The sequence below is a fragment of the Tenrec ecaudatus genome, chromosome 14, assembly GCF_050624435.1.
Source record: "Tenrec ecaudatus isolate mTenEca1 chromosome 14, mTenEca1.hap1, whole genome shotgun sequence".
NCBI classification, from domain to species: Eukaryota; Metazoa; Chordata; class Mammalia; order Afrosoricida; family Tenrecidae; genus Tenrec; species Tenrec ecaudatus.
This window is the reverse complement of record NC_134543.1, coordinates 70,958,413-70,983,716: the sequence shown is the minus strand read 5'-3', so window position 1 is coordinate 70,983,716 and position 25,304 is coordinate 70,958,413. Positions and strand designations below refer to the sequence as shown.

The following is a 25,304-nucleotide window of genomic DNA, read 5'->3' as shown; positions in this document are numbered from 1 at the left end:
CCAGCTGGCATTATATTGGGTGGAAACTCTTCATTCTCTTCAAACTGTCGTACTTGACTGTTCTAAGATGCCCCTGTTTGATATTCACTTTCCTGGTTTCACCTGAATGGGGTTAAATGTTTAAAAATTTTTTAAAGGGAAGCGTTGGTAAGAATGAAGAATATAATGTGACCTGTCCTCATGTAATTGGCTTTGGGAAGGTTTGCTGTCAGAAAAGAGTAGATACAAATGAAAAAGTCTCAGCTGGATGAAGAGTCTGGAGGAGGAAACAATAGACCGATGGTTCTGGGGACATGGGAGAGGGGGAGGTGCGGGAAAAGGAAGCGGTGTTAACAAACCCAGGGACAAGGGAACAACAAGTAACCCAAAATCGGTGGTGAGGAGGGTATAGGAGGCCTGGTAGGGCTTCATCAAGGGTAATGCAACCAAGAGGTCTAAATAAAGGCATGTACATATATAAATATATTTATATATGAGGATGGGGAAATAGATCTATGTGCATATATTTTAGGTTTAGTATTCAGGCAGCAGATGGACATTGGGTTACCACTCAAGTACTCCCTCAATGCAAGAACACTTTGTTTTATTAAATTGGCATTCCATGATGCTCATCTTCCTGACATGCTCGCTGAAGACAAACTGGGTGCATAAGCAAGTGTGGTGAAGAAAGCTGATGGATCCCAGCTATCAAGAGATAGCATCTGGGGTCTTAAAGGCTGGAAGGTAAACAAGCGGCCATCTAGCTCAGAAACAACAAAGTCCACGTAGAAGAAGCACACCAGCGTGTGTGATTGATCACGAGGTGTCGAAGGGACCAATTGTCAGGCATCAAAGAAGAAAAAAAATCAAATCATTGTGAATGAGGGGGAGAGCAGAATGGGGACCCAAGACCCATCTGTGGATAACTAGACATCCCCTTACAGAAGGGTCGCGGAGAGGAGATGAACCAGTCAGGGTGCAGTGTAGCAATGATGAAACTTAAAACTTTCCTCTAGTTCCTAAATGCTTTCCCCCCTCTCCCTCAGTCATGATCACAATTCTACCTTACAAATCTGGCTAGATCAGAGGATATACACCGGTACAGATAGTAACTGGAAACAGGGAATCCAGGACAGATGATCCCTTCAGGACCAGCGGTGAGAGTGGCGATACCAGGAGGGTGGAGGGAGGGATGGGTAGAAAGGGGGACCTGATTACAAGGATCTACATATAACCTCCTCCCTGGGGGTCGGACAACAGAAAAGTGGGTGATGGGAGACCTCGGACAGTGTAAGACATGACAAAATAATAATAATTTATAAATTATCAAGGGTTCATGAGGGAGGGGGAGCAGGGAAGGAGGGGGAAAAATGAGGAGCTGATACCAAGGGCTCAAGTAGAAAGCAAACGTTTTGAGAATGATGATGGCCACAAATGTGCTTGACACAATGGATGTGTGTATGGATTGTGATGAGTTGTATGAGCCCCCAATAAAATGATTAAAAAGAAAAAGTCTCATCACTGAAATAAAGGCACAAAGAGAGAGAGAGACTAATGTGGCCACAGCAGAAATGCGCATAAGGCCTGGTTAACCTAACTTGCTATGTTGCCGAAGACGTGGTTATGTGGTGTGGAGGTTGTTTCAGGATGATGTAGAGGGTGAGCATACAGTGTGCTGCCTTCTGCTGCACGGTCTCGCTCTAGTGGCCAACGTCACCTCTTTAATAAAGGAAAGGAGGCACTGGGGCGGAGATGAGCTCGTCTTTATCTTGTGACTATATTCTATACTGTATATTTGCTGTTTAGGACTCAAATAAGCTTTGTTGTTGGTCTAAGTTGGCATTTCTGTCCAAACACAAACTCAGACTAGATTCTGTTACACGGCTAAGCTTACACATAGGCATGAGACCCCCTTGACAACATTCTATTTCATTATGGATTCTAACCATCCCATTTGTACTAAGAGATTGTCTAGTTAAGATTTAGTGTCTAATTTTATTGCATATTCAGACTTACCTCACTTCCTCCTCTTCTTGATAGTCATCTTCATCTTCTTCCCCATAGTCTTCTTCCTCACTTTGACTCTCGTCATCATCCTCATCACCTTCATCCTCATCTTCCAGATGGTCTTCCATTTCTTCATCACTTTCCAAGGATGGTCTCTGTCTAGAGGAGAGTCGCCTAGAACGCTGCTTTGGCCGGCATTCGGGACAAAACCAATCTCCTTCCGGGACCGCCTGTCAGATGACAAGCCATCATTAATCACCGAGCACTTAGAACGGCAATGTCTCCACTTTAATCTGAGCATTAGAAGAAAAAGCACCTTGAGCTTAGGTCGAACGCAGTAAGTGTGGTGACCCCGATCACAGCCATCACAAAGCACCATGCTTTCTGCATCGCCCTTTTTCCGGCATATCTTGCAGCGAGCGTTCAGTATGGATTTAGACCACAGGACACTACGATCCAAGGTGGAAAGGTGAAGAAAGACTTGGGAGAGACTAGCAGAAGAAAGGAGAGACTCTCTCCAACGGTCCAGGACTGTTTTATAAGAACGTCCACTGTCACTGGCATCTTAAATGAAAAAGAAAATGATTAGTTTTGGGGAAAACCCTAGATACCTCTTGGCACTGTTTTCTTAGTAGTTTAAACAGTTAAAATTTAACAGTCTCTCTAATACTTAAAAAGATTGTGCTGATACTGAAAATAACTTCGCGTCAAAGTATTTGCTGAGCTACATTTAGTTTATGACATAAGGAGTTACTTAAATCTATAAATCAAATGCGTGGGGATTGCAACAGTTAAAAGTGAAAATTAACTTGGGCAATGTGTTCTGAATTTAGTCTTTGCATGAAATCTTGATCTGATATAGAAAACTGGTCAAGTGTGGTTACAAGTCAGCATTATTCATGTGAACCAAGAATGCTACGTCCTCATTTTCAGACAAGATGGAGTTCTCTAACTTAATAGCAGTAACCTTCTAGGCTATTTGGGGGAGGTTATGAAAATGCTCTGATAGGACACCAACTGCGGCGGTGACTGCATGACTGCAAAGGCACGGAAAGACACTGAATTGCATATTTTGAAAGAATAAATTTCATGATACATGAGCTTATAGCTCAATAAACATGTTACTACAGGCATGTGTAAAAGCCATCAGCACTGTGAGCAGCACAGGCAGAATGTGCCTTCTTTGTGCATGTGACCAAGAGGGTCCAGTCTCTGGAGGATGTCCTGCTTGATAAAGGGCAGAGGCAGTGAAAGAGAGAAAGGCCCTCAAAGATGGACCACCACAGTGGCTGCAAGGATGGGCTTAAACACGAGAGCTCTTGGGAGGATGGCGGGGGGGGGGGGGGGAGGGAATGTTTTATTCCCTTGTCCAGAGGGTCTCTCTGAGTCAGGAGCTTACTAGAGAGCACCTATCATTAGGATCATCATCCAAAACAACCCATTATCTTGTAGGTCTAAAGATATTTTAAAATTGAGATGGCTAAATATTATATCCCACCCCCCCCCCAAAGAATTTCCAGTCCTAGTGTTTACATGGGAAGATGTGAAGCCTGTCATTACCACTGCTTGCCTGCTGAGCTAAGCAGCCTGCTGGCATAGGGAGTACCATGGGAGCTCCGCCATGGGGAAGACCACGTTTCGCATCCTGTGAAGATTGACAGCCTTGGGACCCGATGGGGACAGTTTGAGCTGTCTTCAGGAGCCCTCGTGGAGAAGAGTGTCATGGAATTGGGCTGCTAACCACAAAGCGAGTGGTTGGAAATCACCAGCCCCTCCAAGGGCTGAAGACGGGCTTTCCCTGTAATGACTTGCAGCCGTGGGAGCACAGAGGCCGTTCTAGTCTGCCCTACTGGGTCACCACGAGTCGGAATTGGCCACAGGGACTTTGACGTTTTTAATTTCCTGAGCTAAAAAATTTATTGAATCACTTTACCACATGTCATCAATCTAGTCCATCATTTTACATATGTATGAGGATTTTTATCTTTTATTAAATTTCAACAATAGGGATCATTTTGTTTTTCTAAAACATTTGAAATGCCAGCCACAACATGTCAGAATTCTACAAGGTATTTAAGATTCCATACATAGTCTGATTCGATCATGCCATATTTTCTATTATTTTCAAACAAAACTTCTTCCATTCTATGCAACCATAGCCATCAAGAACATGCTAAGCCTTACTCAGAAGTTTTCTTTATGATATCTGAACTATCAATTCTTGTTTCCCCCTTCTCTTAGATGTCCCAGTACTCTCATAAAACCTTATGTGGGATGATATCCTACAGAAGGGACAAGAATGATGTTTAATAAAATGTGTATGGTCTGTGAATTCAATCTGTCCTAAGGTAGGTACTGGCTCCTCTACGAGAGCCTGGGCAAATTACCAGTTTTCTGTGCCGCAGGTTCCTCAATAGTACTATGTGGAAATTATCCACCGTTGATGGTTGAGATAAAGTACATGTCCTATAGATGTTTGTTACCTTTATTACTGCATAATATTGTTCCCCATGCATAGCACTTTATAGAAGAGATGGAAAAAGCCAATTCCACTGTCCTTTAAAAAATGTATAACGCAGCCAGAGGGTGATATGCACACCATGCTTTAAAGCCCTAAGACAAGAGATCCAAGGTGAGGGCTGTCCAAGGTGGTGGGATTCCAAAAGACTACGGCACCTCGATTATCAGAGTGGATATAGGTACCAGGCAAAGAGATGGGGTCAGTGAGGAAAACTGCCCTTCTACACCTTGGTATTAGGGTAAGGGGTTACCTTAAAAGTCTATAACTACAAGCAGGGTCCTGGATATATTTAAAACCTGAAAGAAAGAAAAACGAAACCAAAAAACCCCACAAACCACGGCCTAAAATATTAAAGCAGGCCACCAAAATGATCCTGAGTGAATGGCAAAAACAAGGGCAAATTTTTGAAATTTCGGGAAAAATTTTCATAGATCCAAGTTCTGAGGAACATGAATGGTCAAAACTCACATGTCTCATGTGAGAACCGGCATGTTCATGGGAAGAACTCAGTGATTAGAATAGGACACCGAATATGAAGTTACTAAGTATTTCCAGAATGAATTTGGAAAATGAATAAAATGGCTGCCAACAAAGTTGAAGAGAAACAGACATTATTTTTTCATTAAAAAAAAAATCAACTTTTTCTTTTTATATCCTGCTTTTAAAGGGTGCACAGAAGCCTTGGTGGTATATAGTGAGCTGCTAACCGCAAGGTCAGCTGTTCGAAACCACCAGCCACGTCCTCAGGAGAAAGAAGAGGGAAGAGTGACCGTCTCAGAAACGCACAGGGTTGGCTCTGCCCTGTCCTCGAGGTTTCCAGGAGTCAGGACTGACGCACTGGCAGTGGGCTTTGTTTGTTTGTTTGTTTATTAACTCACAGGTCAGACTTTTCTGGACAATATATTGCTGACTTTTATATTTAAACTCATGTGACAAGCTTTAACTTTTCATTGGAGAATATAGCCCACTGAGATGCATGTGATATATTTCTACCCTCTTAATTTGTGCTGCCTACTTAGCTTTAGTTTTAATCCCTTTTTACTAGGGATCAGATGGGGCTTACATTCAGATAATTATCTTTACATTACACAACTCATTACACTTCCTGAAAGGTCGCCTTCTCCCCCACACCTCTTCTGGGCTCTTTTCTCTTTTGTAGATTATTCCATATAAAACTTCATAAAAAGTTGTGGGATAGCCAAATGGAGGAAGCAACAAGAACTGACAGTTCAAAGGTCACAAAAGAATCTTTCTGGACCAGCCACAGTGTCTTCTTGTTGGTTATGTCAAGAAATATGGGTGCGAAGGTCAATGTGGCCTGGAAGGAAAGGGCGGATGATGAGCTCTGGAAGCATTTGAATGGTCCACACTGGAAGGCTGTGGGAGTGCTCCATGTTCCTGTCAGCCAGGTGCTGAGAACTTACACTGAGGGCCGGGTGGAAGGCACTCACCATGTGACTGGGGAAAATGCCTCCATCAAAGCACAGCCAATCCTAAAGAGGATGGAGTAAAGCTTTTGGGACCTTCATTTGTTGCCAGGGCACGGCTCAGGATGAAAAGAAACAGCTGCAACCACTACTAAAAATCAGGACATGGAGTGCACGAAATATGAATCTGGGAAAACTGGAATCCCCAGAAAGTGAAATGACATCACACATGAAGATCCATACCCTAGGCATTAGTGAGCGGAAATGGACTGGTGTTGGCCCAGTTTGAACCTGATAGTGGTTTACTGTGCCGGGAAATTTAAGAGGTAGGGATGGCATCATATTAATCAGAAAGAACATTTCAAAATCTGTCTTCAAGCCAATGCTATTTGTGATAGGATAATTTATCTATATGCCTACAAGAAAGACCAGTCAATACTACTACTCAAATGTAAGCACCAACCACTAAAACTGGTGATGAGGGAAGAATTCTACCCACTTCTTCAGCCTGAGGCTGATCAAACATGCAAGCAAGATGTACTGCTGGGGGAACCAATCACATGATTGAGGCATACCCCTCGCCCCGCACCCAGATGATGAACAACAGAAACGTGGGTGAAGGGAGACAGCAGTCGATGTAAGATATGAAAACAATAAAATTTTATAATTTATCACAGGTGGGAGGGCAGGGAGAAAGGACAAAAGAGGATCTTATGCCAAGAGCTCAAATAGAAAGTAAATATTTAGAAAATGTTGATGGCAACATATGCACAAATATCCTCGATACAATTGAATGTTATAAGAGCTGTATGGACCACCAATAAAATGATTTTTGCAAAAGATGCACTGGTAATTCCTTGTGATTTGAATATGAAACTTGGATGGAAACAGAGCAAAGATTAGTGACAGAAAGATAGGGCCTTGGTAATGGGAACAAAGCTGGAGACAATCAAAGGACAATGACTTCTTCTTTGTGAATACCTTTTTGAACAGTATAAAAGGTGACGATACACTAGGACGCATCTTCAGTCAAAACAAGGCTTGGGCTGGATTTTTGTACAGACCAGTCACTCACATGCAAGTTCACGCTGGAGCTGAAGAAAAATTACAACACCTCTACAACAGCCAAACTATAACCTGTAGCACACCCCACCTGAATCTAGAGACCATGCCAAGACAGTCGATGCCTCATGCACCAATGATCAGAGGAGCCGTGATGGCATCAACATGCCTCAAACACAGATAGGGAAACGGTCATTACACTTCAAGAAAGAGAGAACACTCAAGTGAATATCAAGAGGAGACTCAGAAACTGGCTCTGAACTGCAGAGTAGCTAAGGCAAGCGCAACAGAAAATCTCCAAGGGTAGCCCCACAAGATGAAATGTTGTAACGAAATGTGCAAGTACCCGGGAACTGAAGAAAAAAATAAGGCAGGTCTCAAGTTGCAATACTGAAGGATTCTATGAGTAAAATAATGAGTGATGCCGGAAGCATCGAAAGAGGGCAGTACAGTCAGCACTGTACGATGAAGAACTGGTTGACGTCCAACCAGTCCAAGAGGATGTCAAATGATCCAAAGCCAATGGTGCTACAGGAAGACGTTCCAACTGCGTGAAAACAGTGAGCGACAAGGCTCCAGGAAGTGACGGACCACTAATGGAACTGTTTCAATGAACCGATGCAGGGCTGGAAGCACTCCCTGGGTAAACCAAGAAATGTAAGAGACAGCTACCTGGCCAACCGACTGGAAGTGGGCCTTCCTGGACCCACTCCAAAGAAAAGCAACCTCACAGAAATCATAAAGCAGTGTCATTAACAACTGGAACACAACAAACTCTGGATCACATTAAGAAGAAAGGGAATTCTAGAACATGTCATTATGTGCAACCTGGACACAGACCAAGCAGCAGCCATTTGAACAGAACAAGGAAGAAATAAACTGTGTAAAACGAGGAACGGTTTGCAACAGGTTGTATCCTGTACAACACTCACTGCATCACTGCATCAGGCACATTTGCTACACAAGACCTATTTAAAGTGTTACAGAGCAAATATGTCATTTTGAGGACTAAATGTGTCCAACCCAAGGCAGGGTATTTTTTTTAAACAAATAAGCTGCCTCTTTGTGTGAAACTTGGAGAGAAAAACTGATGCACTTAATTGCAGCATTAGTGAAAAATACTGAAAATACCACAGACTGCCATAGAAACAAGCCAATTTATTTTAGAGAAGGTAGTGTCAGAATGCTCTGTAGAATGGGGGACAGAGGCTTCACCTAACACTTTGGACATGCTATCAGGAAATCAGTCCCTGGAAAACGACATCCTGAGCCAGTGAAAACGAGGAAGGGGACCTGATGAGATGGATGGACTGGCGCAACAGTGGGCGCAGATGTAGCAGCAGCGAGGACGGCTCCCCACCGGGCAGTGTGTTGTTGTGCTGTACACGGAATTGCTATCAGTTGGATCCAACTCAGTAACATTGAAAAATCCTAAGAGAGTCCACAACAGATGCCCATATTTATCCATTTTCACATGGCATTTGAATAAGGATAAAAACAATCCATACAACTGACTGTATCTTTTTGGTAAATGTTAACCTTAAACCTTACCTCTTCTTTCTCTTACACATTTCTCAGCACACATTCATCTGTGAGACAGAGATAAGTGCCTCGAGAGACTAGTTACAGCCCACACTGGGAGACTTCCTAAAGCTTATTGCCTCTATGCAGCAAAGCATGTGGTCACAGCAGGAAGGTTTCTCTAAGGCACAAAGCATAGAAAAGCCCTGCCCTGTAGGTTTGCCTAGGCTATAAAAACAACAAAAAGATTTTATCGGTGATAATAAGTAAAAGCATTTGTTAGCTGTTCATTCTTTTTATTTACAGCTAAGACTACCAATCTTCATTAGCGTCATCAATTTTTTACACTCTGGTTTCAGGCGATTTGATTCGCTGAGGTGTGAAAGGCCGAAAGGAACACTTTAGGAAGCTCCTAGTGTTTTGTAAGCTTGTCCTCAACTCCATTCCCTTCCAAAGTTCAAATCCAAGGTTCGCCTCGAAAATCTCTATATATTCAAGTCAGCACTCAGAGATACAGAATATAAAATCTTAATTCTTTAAAAAGACAAAAGAAATTTCTTTAAAAAGTTAAAACTTTACCATCTCTCATACTAGATTGATCTTCCTCTCTCTTTTTCTTGTCCTTTTTTTTTCTATCTCCCCTCTGATCTTTATTAATTTCTTTGTTACCTAATTTCAAATTGATAAAGTTAGTTTGAGCTTAAGGGTCTAACCATAAGCATGTCTTTATAAATGACCAAATGATAACCCAAAGAATTCTCATCTATTTTACCTCAACTGAGGCACATTATCTCCCTCAAATTAAAAACCAACCAACCAACCAACCTAGTTTATCAATGATGAATAACTGAAAAAGGGACATGCTAGGAAAAGTGGAAAGTAATGAGAATTTCTTTATTGATACTTCCAGAAATTGAAATAATCTCTGAAGCCAGGAAAATACCTCACAAGAGTTAATGTGCTATTTGAAATGTAAGCTATTTCACCTTCACAAAAGTTGATCCTTCCCATCTCTCTCAAAGTTACTTTTGATTACTTTACTCCAAAGACTTGGCCTACCTGGAAACTTCAGAGATACCACTATCTCTTGCTGAGCCACTCAAAACAAACTGGTCAAAGGTTTAAAAACTGCAGCTGTATTAGCTTCTTAAAATGGTAGTCAGGAAGCCATATTACAAAGAACCAATGTTTACCAATTTAATTGAGGGCATGTGAACTTTTCTTATTCTACTATTTGTTGAAATCCCAAATTAAAGTGGTTTCTTTGCTATCACTCAATGGGAAATGAATCTTGTTTAACATTGCTGTATGCAAACTACCATAGAGAATAGTGTGTCTCTCAGTTTTCAAAAACCAGGTAGACACAAGCTAAAACATCAACCAGTGTTATTTTTTCCCCTTTAAAAACATATTTAATAAAGGGCAGAAACAAAACACATATGCAGTAAACAATCAATTTGATTTTTTTCTCTTGACCTTACAAACAACTTTGACTGAAATTCTAGAACTGGGAAAACTAGTGGAATTGTGTTTTCTTTTACCCTCTTGGGACCTTAGGGCTAATAAGTAAAAACAATATTTCACATTTTAAAAAACTGCATAATTTAAAAATAAGCTTTTAACCTTAATTTAAATGAGAACTGTAGATTAATATAACAATTATAAAAAATAATACAGAGGGAACCCTTGTATACTTAATTTGATTTGGACAAAGAAGATACTTAGAAGCTTAAGGTGGGGTAATAAAAGAATGAGATAGGAAATACTAATTTTAAAAATAGTTTTGTGAGCTTGATATTATATACGTTCTCCCTCACAATTGGTACTTTTCAATGCGAAAAGAGTTATTAAGCTCATAGTAGAAATTGTCAATAAAAATACAATAGGCTTAAACCAGTAAGTAACTTGCTAATGATCACACATTTTAAAATATAAGTATCAATTTACAAATATGTTAATAAGACTACTAAATTGCTCTTAAGAGCATAATCAATTTATGAAAACTATGTTCTTACTCAACAAGGCACTAACCACATAACTCTTTAATGAAGCACAGTTAATTCAACTTTTCCTAACGAGTCCCAGGAGATGGTTTCAAACATTGTTATGTCTGGTTACCACTATCCAGACACTAGAATTTCCAGCCCTTCCCTATCGGCACCCCTTTCACAGGTGGCACTACTGACTGAGCGCTTGGCTGCTTAGTGGAAGGTCAAGGGGTCTGCTCTCACGGGATTTCAAACCCTAGGGGACAGTTCTCTGAGTTGGAATCAACTCGACAGCACACAGTAACAAAAACAAACAGCGCTTGGAGTCTCTGGGTAGCCAAACAGTGGAACAGTCAAATGCTAGCTGAAAGACAAGCAGATGTGCCTTTGACCAGCGGGTAAGTGACCTGCTTCTGAAAGGTGACGGCCTTGGAAACACTTCTGACTGCACGCAGAAGGCTGTGGGTCAAACTGGACACCACAGGGAGTGACAACCTCAGACAGTGCTCCAATTAGCGATCCATGTCATCAAACTATACTCCTACTGGGGCATTGACGTTGCTTCTTAGAGCTCTTCTTAGCTAATAGGAGAAATATGCATACTATTTTATTATTTAAAGTTTGGCCAGTCAGTTTTGTTAACTTTTCTTTTAGGTAAAGTTTTACAGAAGGGATAGAAAATGTTAAAACATTGGAATTGTTCTTAAACACAAGGAATCCCACCACACCGAGGCAAATCACTGGGGGAGTGCAGCGGAACAGCAAGGGAATGGAGTGGCAAGGTCCCCAGGGAATGCTGAAAGTGGACTTTGGGGCCAGGGCGTGGTGCCCCAACAGACTGGACTGGAAAACGCTCCTAAGGGCCAGCAAACGATCCCTGAACTAACTACAAGCTTTTCTCTTGTGAACTGTTTTGTTCTGTTCTTTGTCAGTGGTTTGTTTTTGTTGTTTTGTTGTCTGGTTGTATACTGTTGCTTTGTTTTCCTCTGTCTAGTTTTCGTGCATGTTAGTGACTCCACAGGTCTGTCTGAATAGGACAGGTTTGATGAACTATCTGGAGGAAAAACAACGGGACCGACAGTTCCGGGGGACTTGGGGTGGGGGGGTAGGGGGGGTAAGGAAGTGGTGTTAACAAACCCAGGGACAAGGGAAAAACATGGGACCCCAAATGGTAGAGAAGGGGGAGTGGCAGGCCTAGTGGGAAATGATCAGGGGTAAGGTTGCTTAGAGAAGAGGTATACTCTAGCCCAGGTGGCGATGAAGCATGGTAGTAGGGCAGGAGGAAAGTCAAGGGAGATGGAGGAAAGAGCTAGGAGTCAAAGGGCATTCATGGAGGTCTAGACAAAGACATGTACATGCAAATACATATAGGAGGATGGGGAAATAGATCTATGTGTCTATATTTATAGGTCAAGTATTAAGGTGGCAGAAGGACCTTGGGCCTCTACTCAAACACTCCCTCAATGCATGAATACCTTCTTTTATTAAATTGGAACTCTACGATGCTCACTCTCCCGACACAACGGCTGGAGCCAAAGTGGGTGAACAAGTAAATGTGGTGAAGAAAGCTGATGGTGCCCGGCTATCAAAAGAGATAGTGACTGGGGTCTTAAAGGCTTGAAGATAAACAAGCGGCCATCTAGCTCAGAAGCAACAAAGTCCACATGGAAGAACACACCAGCCTGTGTGATCGAGTGGTCCCAAAGGGATCAGTTACCAGGCATCAAAGAACAAAAAATCATATCATTGACTGCACACCTCCATGATAGGATCGCTGAAGACAAATGGGTGCATAAGCAAATGTGGTGAAGAAAGCTGATGGTGCCTGGCTATCAAAAGAGATAGTGTCTGGGGTCTTAAAGGCTTGAAGGTGAACAAGCGGCCATCTAGCTCAGAAGCAAATAAGCCCACATGGAAGAAGCACACCGGCCAGTGCAATCACGAGGTGCCCAAGGGACCAGGTATAAGGCATCATGCAAAAAAAAAAAAAGAGATATAAGTGTGTGTATGTATGTGTATATATATGTATATGTATATATGTATGTGTATATATGTATATATATATCATATCAAATGAAGGGGGAAGTGCAGAGTGGAGACCCAAGGCCCAAGTGTCGGCCAATGGAGATCCCCTCATAGAGGGGTTTAGGAGAGGAGATGGGTTAATTAGGGTGTGAGGTAGTATCGATGAAGAACACAGCTTTCCCCCAGATCCTGGATGCTTCCTCCCCCCAACTACCATGATCCGAATTCTACCTTGCAGGGCTGGATAGGACAGAGGCTGTACACTGGTACATATGAGGGTTGGAGGTACAGGGAATCCAGGGTGGATGATACCTTCAGGACCAAGGGTGTGAGGGACGATGCTGGGAGAGTGGAGGGTGAGTGGGTTGGAAAGGGGGAACTGATTATAAGGATCCACATGTGACCTCTTCCCTGGGAGAGGGACAGCAGAGAAGGGGGGAAGGGAGACTCCGGATAGGGCAAGATATGACAAAATAACGATGTATAAATTACCAAGGGCATATGAGGGAGGGGGGAATGGGGAGGGAGGGGGGAAAAAAAAGAGGACCTGATGCAAGGGGCTTAAGTGGAGAGCAAATGCCTTGAGAATGATTGGGGCAGGGAATGTATGGATGTGCTTTATACAATTGATGTATGTATATGTATGGATTGTGGTAAGAGTTGTATGAGTCCCTAATAAAATGTAAAAGAAGAAAAGAGAAAAAAAATGATTAGGGCAAAGACTGTACAGATGTGCTTTATACAATTGATGTATGTATATGTATGAACTGTGAAAAGAATTGTATCAGCCCCAATAAATTGTTAAAAAAAATGTTAAAACATTGGAATTGTTCTTAAAACACAAGGAATCACTGAATGCATACTCAGTGAGCATTCATTGAATGAGCTATGGGCATATCCAGCTAAAAACAAAACAAAAAATGTTTAGAAAGAGGTTGAACATAAAAAGTGCTTGAGAGTGGCCATGTAGCAGGAAAGCAACAAAGCCAACATGGAAGAAACACACCAGCCTGTGCGATCATGAGGTGTCAATAGGATCAGGTATCAGGCATCAGAAGACCAAAAAACAAATAATCATATCGGTGTGAACGAGGTGGGTCGGAGGAGACCCGAAGCCCATTTGTAGACAACTGGACATCCCCTCACAGAAGGGTCACAAGGAAGGGACGAGTTAGCCAAGTTTGTCTTCACTGACAAAACACAACATTCCTCTAGCTCTTTAACGCTTTCTATTATGACCTCAGCTCTACCATACAAATCCGGGTAGACCAGAGCATGCACACTGGTACAGATCAGAGCTGGAAACACAGGGAACCCAGGACAGATGAGCCCCTCAGGAACAATAATGGGAGTAGTGAAACCATGAGGGCAGGGGAAGGTGGGGAGAGAAAGGGGAAACCAATCACAATGAACAACATATAACACCCGCCCTACCCCCTACCCCCAGGGAACAAACAACAGAAACATGCGTTATGGGAGACAGCAGATGGTGTAAGATATGAAAATAATAATTTATAATTTATTAAGGGGTCACCAGGGTGGGAGAGGGAAGGAAAAAAGAGGAGCCGACACCAAGGGTTCAAGTGGAAAGAAAATGTTTGAAAATGATGGCAACGAATGTACAAATGTGCTTGACACAATGGATGTGTGTATGGATTGTGATCAGAGCTGTAAGAACCCCCAATAAGACCTGCCACTCCCCCCTCTCTACCATTTTGGGTCCCATGTTGTTCCCTTGTCCCTGTGTTTGTTAACACCACTTCCTTACCCCCCCACCCTTACCCCCAAGTCCCCCCGGAACTGTCGATCCCATTGTTTTTCCTCCAGATAGTTCAAATACAAGCTTTTCTTTCATGAAGTGTTTTGTTCTTTGTCAGTGGTTTGTTTTTGTTTTGCTGTCTGGTTGTATACTGTTGCTTTGTTTTCCTCTGTCTTGTTTTCGTGCATGTTAATGTCTCCACAGGTCTGTCTGAATAGGACAGGCTGGATGAACTATCTGGAGGAAAAACAACGGGACCGACAGTTCCGGGGGGACTTGGGATGGGGGGGTAGGGGGGGTAAGGAAGTGGTGTTAACAAACACAGGGACAAGGGAACAACATGGGACCCAAAATGGTAGTGAGGGGGGAGTGGCAGGCCTGGTGGGGAACGATCAAGGGTAAGGTTGCGTAGAGAAGAGGTATAGGTGTAGCCCAGGTGGGGACACAGCATGATATTGGGGCAGGAGGAAAGTCAAGGGAGATGGAGGAAGGAGCTGGGAGTCAAGGGGCATTTATGGAGGTCTATACAAAGACATGTACATGCAAACATATATATGAGGATGGGGAAATAGATCTATGTGTCTATATTTATAGGTTAACGGAAGTGCTTTATACAATTGATGTATGTATATGTATGGATTGTGGTAAGAGTTGTATGAGGCCCTAATAAAATGTAAGGAAAAAAAAGAAAATGATTAGGGCAAAGAATGTACAGATGTGCTTTATACAATTGATGTATGTATATGTGTGGATTGTGATAAGAGTTGTATGAGCCCCTAATAAAATGTTAAAAAAAAAAAAAAGAATCCCCAATAAGAAAAATCGGAGTGTTCGGTCATATCCGGCACCTCTAGTGGCGGTTCCCTGGTCTTCGGGAACCTAAGTACAGATTTAATATGAAGTGAGCCTTTTAATAAGTTATTGCCATATGCGGCGTGCACACAACACACAAAAAAAATACCAAACCCGCGGATCATTTGTTATTTAATTCACAGCTCCAGATTTTACTTGGAGAAATGAGAGCGCGTTCTGCCTTTCCCTCCGCTGCCGCCCACCTGGTCCAGCCGGCGCCATGGGTTTCGGAGACTTGAAGAGCCCTGCCGGCCTTCAGGTGCTCAATGACTACCTGGCCGACAAGAGCTACATCGAGGGGTATGTGCCATCGCAAGCAGATGTGGCAGTGTTTGAAGCAATCTCCGGCCCGCCGCCCGCTGACTTGTATCATGCCTTACGTTGGTATAATCATATCAAGGCGTACGAAAAGGAAAAGGCCAGTTTGCCAGGAGTCAAGAAAGCTGTGGGCAAGTGCGGCCCTACTGATGTGGAAGACGCCACCGGGAGTGGTGCTGCAGACAGTAAGGATGACGACGACATCGATCTCTTTGGATCTGATGAGGAGGAGGAAAGTGAAGAAGCAAAGAGGCTAAGAGAAGAAAGCCTTGCACAGTGTGAGTCACAGAGAGCCGAGAAACCTGCACTTGTTGCCAAGTCCTCCATCTTACTCGATGTGAAACCGTGGGACGATGAGACCGATATGGCGAAACTGGAAGAGTGCGTCAGAAGCATTCAAGCAGACGGCTTGGGCTGGGGTTCATCCAAGCTCGTTCCGGTGGGGTATGGAATTAAAAACTTCAAATACAGTGTGTAGTTGAAGATGACAAAGTTGGTACAGATACGCTGGAAGAACAGATAACTGCTTTTGAAGACTATGTGCAGTCCATGGATGTGGCTGCTTTCAACAAGATCTAAACTCCCTCCTGGATGGTTTGCACTTAAATAAATAACTAAAGGACAAAAAACCCCAATAAAATGATTTTAAAATTTTTTTGAGAGAAAAAGGCTAGACTAAAATTTTAAAATGGTATTTGTGTAATTAAAAAAAATCATATCAAGAACTCATTTTTAAACAATACACCTTCAAGTTATTTCAACTTAGTCTGCATAAGCCCCACGGGAAGACAAAGGGTTTTTCTGCGCTCGTCAGTAAAGCTTCAGTCCTATTTTGAAATACTAACGAACACTTACCAAGCGGAGCTTTCAGAAAGCGCCTCTCAATGCCCTGCTCTATGTGAAAGAGTGCTGTGGCCAGGAAACGCACCACGCTGCTCACCGACTGGGGTGTGCTGGCACTAGTTGACACAGTACTTGGAGTTTCTGTTTTTATCCCCAGAAGTCTGTAATTAAAACAAAAAAGAGTTGCTGATATTTAATTGTTAGGTGAAACTTATGTCTGCCAACTTATTCAAGCGTGTCTGTATAAGAAAGTTTCCTCAATCTTAAAGAGCTTTCAGAAGCTAATAAGGAAAAAAAGATAAATATGGTAATTAAGAGCTAAAAGAAATGTGAATAAAGTCACACAGGAGGACAGAGGGCAAATATATGGAGGAGGAAAGCAGACGAGGCAACACTTGAGGGAAAGGGTTTAAAGAGGGAGGTCTTGTGATGGGTCTAAATGAAGTGCCTCTCTCTGCTAGCTATATTTTCTCTTGCTTCCACTTTTACTGGGGAGGGCCCTTTGACTACCCCTCCTAGTTCATTAGCTTCCAAATTGACTACTTCTGCAATAAATCTCTAGACTCCAGCTAAAACGATCATCTAAAAGTGCAAATTCTAATAACGAGTACAAAAAAATGTACCCAAATTGATTGTGGTATTGATTGTACAACTCTTCTTGATATGAATGAACTATTGAATTGAAGGTATGTGGAAATTGTTTTTCTTTTTTAAAAGAAAATGCTCTGAAATTGTTGTAGTGGTTGCACAACTCTTAACATGACTCAACTATGAAATTGTATGCGATTACATGCCAATAAAACTATTAGATAATTAAAAAAATTAAAATGTACAAACTCATTCACTTAAATTCTATTATGTCAGTAAGTTTTCCTACTGAGAAGAAAAATGGATATATAAAACTGTTCTGAAATTAATTTAAAAAATTTAAAAACCAAGTTAAAAAAGCAAACAAACAACAAACCCTAACAAATTATTATTCTATTGAGTTGGGTTTTGGGCTGCATTACCACACAGTAGAATAAAGGATCCTGAGGCTTAGAAAGTCAGCGTATGGTGCGGTGACTGACTTTATATTACCCCTTTAGCCATAGGCTTTATAACTCTCACCAAGTGAGACCATGAAGACTGGGGCATTCCTTTGTTTCTCGATGGACCTGGGAAAGAGCTTCAGTTATGAGTGATTGCTAACAGGGTTAATTATGATTGTAAAAAAATGGGGAGTGGATGAAGGGAGACATTAGTCAGTGTAAGACATGAAAAAAAATAGTAACAATTTATAAGTTATCAAGGGTTCATGGGGGGGGGATGAGGAACTGACACCAAGGGTTCAAGTAGAAACTGTTTTGAAAATGATGATGGCAACGAATGGACAAATGTGCTTGACACAATGTATGTGTGTATATTATGATAAGTGCTGTATGAGACCCCAATAAAATGATTAAGAAAAATTGGGGATTGGTCAAGTTTGCTATCCTGCTGAGTCTAAAAGGAGCCATCTCGGAGGTAGGGAGGGAGAAATCTCACTGCTATGAAGTAAGAAGACCCAGAGAGAAGTGAGTCCTTTGAAGCCCCAAGACCCCCATGTTTGAAACTGCCTTGATTCAGCAAACAGAGCTCTGATACCAGAGGTAGCAGCAGCAGAACTTAAAGGCAGCGTGCCAAGGTCCAGCGTAACTCGTTAACTTCCCTCACACACTTCCTCAATGTGAGCAGTGTATGAGCTCTGTGTGGCCCCTGCAATGACACTGCTTTTGAATCCGGCAGCACAGCAGAGTGCCATGGGATGGCTGGCTGGTGGGAGAACTGGTACAGAAGGCTGGAGGCATGCCTGACCTTCGCCTCACAGCAAGCAGCTTTGGGCTGACGTGGAGTTTGAGTCTCTTCCCTGGGAAAGTCAGAGGTCAGGCACGGCCCCCCACACCCTTTTTACAGTGCTTACAAATACCGAGGTCTTTATCACAGGTGTAAAAAAAAATTTTGAGGATAAAGAAATATGCTTTGCTTTAATTAAAAACTATACTCTATAAAAACTTAAAATAAGTGGCAAAAGACAACGACAGAAAAAAAGCCAGCCATGGTCAGGGCAGACAACCCTTTCTGTACCTGTCTTTTACAACGGTCTTTGCTTGCTCATCAATTTCCATCTCTTCTACATCTTCGTGCACAGTCTTAATAATCCCGTTTTCCTTGTTTTCCTCACTTAATAGCTCATACCGTCCGCTTTCTAGGGCCGATCTCCAGATATGTCGATCTGCAACCTGTGAAGAAAGCCACATTTACTAACCCCCCCAAAATGGCCCGTGTTGCTGCTAAGTTGAATGAGGTACAATGTACTATGAAAAATTCATGTGTAGTCTAGAGCAGACTGAGAATCAAAAAAGAATCTAAAAATAAGGTTACTAAGTGGCCAATATAGAACTCAAATCACTGCTAGATGAAGGCTCTGAAACCTTACTCAGAATGCATGAAGAATCGTCACAGACAATTCTGACACTGGCTCTCTGGCATCTGCAAACACTGAGATGGCAAAGGCAGGCACAGACACGCAGGTGAAGCGGGAATCACTTACAGATCGGCTTATCTGAAAAGATGTTTGCCCTCTTGTAACATCTGATGCCGAGGGGCAGTTTTCAGTACACACACCAATCCCTGATGCTTATTTAAGATGTACATGTCTTATCATACAATAAACAAATACAACTAAAATCCTGGACCAAGTAAACAAAGAGGTACAAACCTTGACTGCCCCTAATGTTCCTTGGTAGATTCTGTCTTCAATGTCCAAAAGGAAATCTCTAAGCCTCAATTCAAGCTGCCTTTCGGCAGACACCTGAGAAGGGTCACATGCACTAGAAGATCTTCCCCGATTATACACGGGTTTGCTATCATTTTGAAACTTGTCTGAAATAATAAAAAAACTTTATTATGATTTTCTTATTAAACAATATAATTAGTCTCTATGACTGCTATAATGTTGAGACAATGGATACAAAAAGCACTTTCTAAAATCCTCAAGTGCTCCCGCCTCAATCAAAGTTTTCTATAATCAGATATATCGAGTTTTAAACATTTTTAAATGATGGCTATAAATAAAAACATTCAAATATAAGAAAAGCAGGGGTAGGGGTGGGGGCGAGGGGTTGTAGAAAAAAACTAGGAAAAAAAAAAAAGAAAAGCAGGGGCCCAGGAAGGTGGGGGGTGAGGTGGGTTGGGTTGGGTGGGGTGTTGTTGGCGAGAATAGAGATAGCGATTAGGAAATGAGAAATTACATTCAAGAACTATGATCTACAGAGGAGAACTAAATCACGACAAGCTCCTAAATTTAAGCAGTTCTCTAGAGAATCTGATTTAGAAGTATATAAACGTACCTCTAAATGCCGTCAGCATCCTTACCAATGGGCCAGTACTCAAACGGGAGCTGCTGCTACCCGATCGGCCCTTGCAGCCCATTTTCAAACCAGTGGTCTCTGCATGACCCCGGCACCTGGACCCTCACAACCATTCCTGAGAACCCCCTCATTGATTATCAGAGTCTACCAATCAAAGAACCAGGAGGTGAAGAAGAGTCTATCTTCTCTCCACAGGGTCTTTGAGGTGGGGCCCTTTGGGCAGCAGACCGCTAGGCTTCTGCTTCTGAGTAGTAGCTTCTAGCGAGCAGTCAAGAGCTTAATCACTTGTGCCACTCCTGACCAGAGACTATACAGAATAAGAAAAGGAAAAAAGAGAGAACAATTTCCAGTGGAAATTTACCTGAAAAATGAAATTTCTCTTCAGAAAAATGAACTAGCTGTGCACAGATTCTGTTTTTCTCTTGCAACAAAGTTTCTTTTAAGGCACTTTCTCTATGTCCTCTCGAATTAAGGGCCTCGATGAGCTGGTCCAGCTGTTCACAGGTACTGTAAAAGCACCATCGATTTGGCCTACGCACCGGTTTTGGCAGGGGCCCCGACTCGTCGCACGGACCTAGGTCAGTGCTGGAGGTGGGCTCAGACGCTTCAGTTTCAGTGGATGCCTGAGGCTCTTGAGACTGTACATTATTCTGAAATGATGAAGGTCGAGGCAGAAGCATATCTTCCGTGAGGCCAGAATAATCCTCTTCAATAAACAATCCAGGAATAGAAGGGAAAATCCAATATCGCCTATACATACGGTCACGGCCCAAGGGAAAGATATTGGTACAGGCTATGGCACTTTGAATTTTCTCAAAGAGTTCTTTCTCTTTTCGTTGGTGTTCCTGCCTCAAAGCTTCTTCCTCATCAGCGGTAAGAGACCCTCTCGTTCCACAGTTGATCTCTCCTTGCCCGATACATTCTTTAAATCCATTATGTCCCCTTCTCCCTACAAGTGAAGGTTATTAGCAGTACTGTATTTTAAATGTTTATTAGAAAAGTATAACGTACAAAACCATCCCAAGACAGGAAGAAATGAAGTCCACGCAGATCTGTCACCTGCACGTAGGAGTGTGACAGTCTGTTGTTTTACAAGTTCCATTCGGACCCTCCCCTGCGGCAAGCTTCGGAAAGGGCCGGCAGCAGCTGGTTCGGGCCGAGTGGCGCACGTGGACTCGCCACACCCCTGCCCCCGCAGTTGGAAGGCATAACTGTGCTCCCTTTATTTACAATGAGTGGAATTCCAGAGGATTTTCAAGTGTGAGAACATTTTTTTTTTCACTCAACCACTTAAAAATACGAAGAGCATTTTTTAGTTTATATCGTGTACAAAAACAGGTGGTGAGCCAGATTTCAGACAGCTGGCTATTACTCATGAACACAGGCTATAGTTCACTAACCTCTGAGGCAGCAGAACTCCCCGCGATTACGATCTCATGAACACACAAATAAGACTTCCTAACACCACTTGATACCAAAATGCTCCATTTTAATAAGCCATCGTAATTTGAATTGGACATTAAAACAGAAATCACCGAACTGCAGAACAGTAAATCTATAGACAGAAACTGTATGAATGGGTCCTTGAGGGGGTGGCAGGAGAGGCTGGGGGAAACGGGGAGCTAGTAACAGTGAGTTCAAGAACAAAAAAAATTGTAAGATTGCTTGTGATGATGATTGTACAACTCTTCTTGATGTGACTGAACTACTAAATTGTACAGTATGTGACTTATATGCCAACAAAACTTAAAAAAAACCTTGCACTGGAATCATAAATCAAATAGCAGAGCTAATAAAATTCCCTATCAACTAAAAAGGAATAAATATGTGCTTTTAAGAAATTTAAAAATTACCCCTTCTGCCTCTTTTATGTGCTCCTGGGTCGTCTTCATCTTCAGTAAGTGTGTCTTGATCTAGTTCCTTTTGCTCCATTCCTTTGCTCTCAGTGCTCGTATCAAAATCTTCCTTTTCTTCTTCCCTTAAAGGTAAGAAGATTACATTCATTAACAAATACTTAATACATAACAAATACAAACACATAATTTGAACATCAAGTATTCAATGCCTGATTATGAAACACCAGGCATGATGCTAGGAAGCAGTAAATAATATGGCCACAATAGCTGATAACACAGGGTTTATGGTCTTGCAGAGAAAACATATGAAGAATTACATAAATCATAATGAAATTGAAACATGTATTAAGTACTACATAGGAGAAGTATCAGGAACATTTAAGGAAAACCGAATTTATAATCTCAGGGGTAAGAAAACGCTGCTTTAAAAATTTTTCATTAACAAAGAATGAAGCCCATCCCCATAAGCAATCCTTCTCTGGAGCTTCACCATTAAACTACATTCTGTTTCTGTGGACTTCTCTCCCAATCCTGTGGAGTTCATAGAAGAGGAATTATGCAGCTTCTTTTATTTAGCATTGTCTTTCCAAGGCTCATCCATGTTATAGGAGGCTCTCAGAGCGTCGTTCCACTGGCTGGATATAACAGTTTCTTTATCCATGCATCTGCTGATGGACATCTGGGTCATTTCCATGTTATGGATGCTGCTGCCATGGCTTTAGCTTCTCTTGGAGAGAGAGAGAATGTGGAATGGCTGGTCATATGGTACAGCAGTTTCGGTTTCTGAGGAACTGCCAAATGTTTCCAAAGCAGCTGTACTGGTTCACATTTTCAAGGGCACCGTAGGAGATTTCTAATTTTTCCACATTCTTGCCAACAGTTGTGCTACTGTCTTTGTTACTACAGACATCTTAGTGGGTGTGCGGGGGTAGAGCTCATTGTGGTTTGTATTTGCAGTTTTCTAAAGACTAATGAAGTTGGGCATATTTTCATGTGCTTCTGGTCAAAGGAGTCTTGATGTTCAGAGGTTACATCACTTGGCAGCTAGGGGAAAGGTCAGTGTTTAAAACCCACCAGTGTAGCTGCTCCGTAGGAGCAAGCCGCAACATTCTCCCTCTGCTCTGTATGGTTAAGGGTTGGGAGTGTTTTGTTTTGTTTATTAAATGTCTAATAAAATCCTTCTCCCATTTTTGAGCTATATGTCCTTTTACACGTGAGTTGTAAGACTTCTTTGTATACTCTATATATTAGGTTATCAGATATGATTTTCAAATATTTTGTCTGTTTTCTCTTTTGATAATGCCCTTTGAAACACAGAGATGTTTAATTTTTATGGCATCCAGTTATCTTTTCTCCTTTGGTTGTTGGCTTTAGGTGCCATTATTTGTTTATTTTTCTTAATTACCAAACACAATTTTATGGAACGACGGCTGCTGAACATAGACATGAGGTGGTCACTGACGACTGAGGCTCGTTTCCAGAGGCACCTCTGGGTACATTCACGCTGTCACCCTTCTGGCTAATAGTCGCGTATTTACCCATTTGTGTCACCCAGGGGCACTATTTTTATTTGAAGATGGGTTTCTACTTCAAATGTGGAAGATCTTCCCACTTCTTTTGTTTTTTAACTTCGTGTGATTTAGGTGAAAGTGTTCAGAGCAAATTGGTTTTCCTTTCAACAGTCCGCACCCCTTTTGCTTTGTGACGCTGACTGCCATCTCTACAGTGTAACAACATTCTTCCCTCGTCCTCCCCGTAGTCACTGTTTCTCTGCAGCCTTCTTCCCTCCCCAGGCCTACTAGTCTTCTAAGGTTTTCCCCTGGGCAAATGCTGCTCTGTGGATCTCCGAAAGGTGCACCTCCCTGGTACTACTGTTCATCTTAGAGGTTTCTCTATTGTTTGGCTGAGAGAGAGTCTTTTTTTTTTTTGGGGGGGGGAAGGGAAGGTTGAGTTCAGTTCCACCGCCAAAGGGTGTCGAAGGGTTATAGTATCCAGGGTTCTACCAGTCTCTATCAGACAAGTAAACCTGGTCTTTTTTTTTTTTTTTTTTTTAATGATTTGGGTTTCCCCCCACATTTTTCTCTCCTATGCAGGACCTCTTATGTGATTCTTTTCGGAGCGGTTACAAGTGGGAGCCAGGCAGAACCTAGCTCTCTGGTCTCTTGGGGTCACGAGGTCCACTAGAACTTTGGACTAACTGTTCCTGTGTTGTCTTTCATTTTCTTTTACTCTTCTTTGCTCCAGAAGGGGAGAGATGAATAGTTTCATCTTAGGTGGTTTCTCACAAGCCTTATAAGACCCCAGTGCTACTCACCAAAGCTGAATGTGGAACAGCGTCATTGTGGACTGCACTGGGCCAACTGGCCCTGTGCACCCTGACACAGGCCCACTTGTTTCCTGTCAACATCTTCATCCTAAATGCTTCACAATGTAGCAAAGCACGGAGGCACTTAGCACATTCTTTAAGTTGCTGTCTTCTTGTCTTTATGCTCTCTGTCTACAATTCTAAAGCCACCCTTTTTCCTCAATAAGGCCCAAGAGAACAGCACCTGAGACAACTACACCTGTGATGCTGGTGAAGGTGTGGGATCCCCACTACTAGCAACATGAAACTATGGTTTTGAACATTGCTGGAAATAATAACATAACATTAATACTAATGGAAAATGAGCTCTAGATTTCTTAAAAATAGCCTAAAAACAAACAAACAAACAAACAAAACCCAAACCTTATTTAACGTAACACACATACACTTGAAGACTGATCGTATAACTCTGACAGGTTCACTAACAATTACGTTCTTAGAGAAAACCAGTTTCTGAAATATATGTAGTTGAGTGGCTAAGGTACCTGATTTTTATTCTTAATGTACGTTAACATGAGTAAATCAACCCAGAGACGCACTGAAATTCAAACCATACCCGACAGACACGTCCACAGTCGAATTTCTTTGCTCCTCTTCCTTTAGTTTTTCCAGTTTCTCTCTCATTTTCAGCTCTTGCTCCTTAAGCTTTGCTTCCTTCCTTTTACGAATTCTGCAAGAATAAAGCATTGCATGACCTCAGGCAAAGGCATGTGAGCATCTTACTTTTTATCATGAAGGTATGGGAAGCACTCCAAACACCATTATAAAACTGTAATATTGGCACCAATTTCTCCCCCCTTCCAGGTTGCCCTTTTCAAAAACTGTGTTAAGTACATACATATTTACCATTCCAACATTTTCCACATGGACAATGACACTAATTACATTCATCATATTGTATAAATATTACCACCATCTATTTCCACATTTTCCTAATACAATTAACAGAAGCTTGGTGTTCCAAAATAATGACACTCTATCTCCCCCTCCATGGTAACCTCTAGTGAACTTTGATCTCTGTACATTTGTCTGTTCTAGAAATGTTATGTCCTCAGATAGTATTTGTCTTTCTGAGGCTGCTTATTTCACTCAGCATAGTTTTTAAGATTAATCTATGTTGCAGCATATATGGGTTCATTTGTTTTTATGGCTAATGTTCCATTACATAGATATATATCTACTCCTCACTAGTTCATTCTGACGTTTGCATTTGCAACAGTCAGTGGGGCCAGCAGGGACAGGACTCGGCCTGGTGGGTCCTGGATGTTCACAGGGGGTGAGGTCAGACAAGCTGCAGTTGGTGTTCTGAGAGCAGGCTTGAGGATGGAAAAGAATTGGAGCCCTGGAGTCTGGTCCTAGCTTCCAGTCCCAAAGGGCATCAGGGACAGG

The 25,304-nt window shown here is 42.1% G+C and overlaps 1 protein-coding gene and 1 pseudogene across 1 annotated transcript in view; one reads left to right on the top strand and one right to left on the bottom strand.

Annotated features, from left to right (window-relative positions):
• BAZ1A (bromodomain adjacent to zinc finger domain 1A) overlaps positions 1-25,304 on the bottom strand; it is an 83,631-nt gene that overhangs the window by 6,504 nt on the left and 51,823 nt on the right. Inside the window, exons 16-23 of the mRNA XM_075532047.1 lie at positions 24,472-24,585; positions 21,548-21,672; positions 20,056-20,643; positions 19,043-19,206; positions 18,409-18,563; positions 16,315-16,463; positions 2,303-2,550; positions 1,996-2,216 (exon numbers count right to left, since the gene is read on the bottom strand). Coding sequence (XP_075388162.1) covers positions 1,996-2,216; positions 2,303-2,550; positions 16,315-16,463; positions 18,409-18,563; positions 19,043-19,206; positions 20,056-20,643; positions 21,548-21,672; positions 24,472-24,585 — 1,764 coding nt within the window. The remainder of the gene's footprint in view (positions 1-1,995; positions 2,217-2,302; positions 2,551-16,314; positions 16,464-18,408; positions 18,564-19,042; positions 19,207-20,055; positions 20,644-21,547; positions 21,673-24,471; positions 24,586-25,304) is intronic.
• LOC142425598 (elongation factor 1-beta pseudogene) lies at positions 15,319-16,050 on the top strand (annotated as a pseudogene).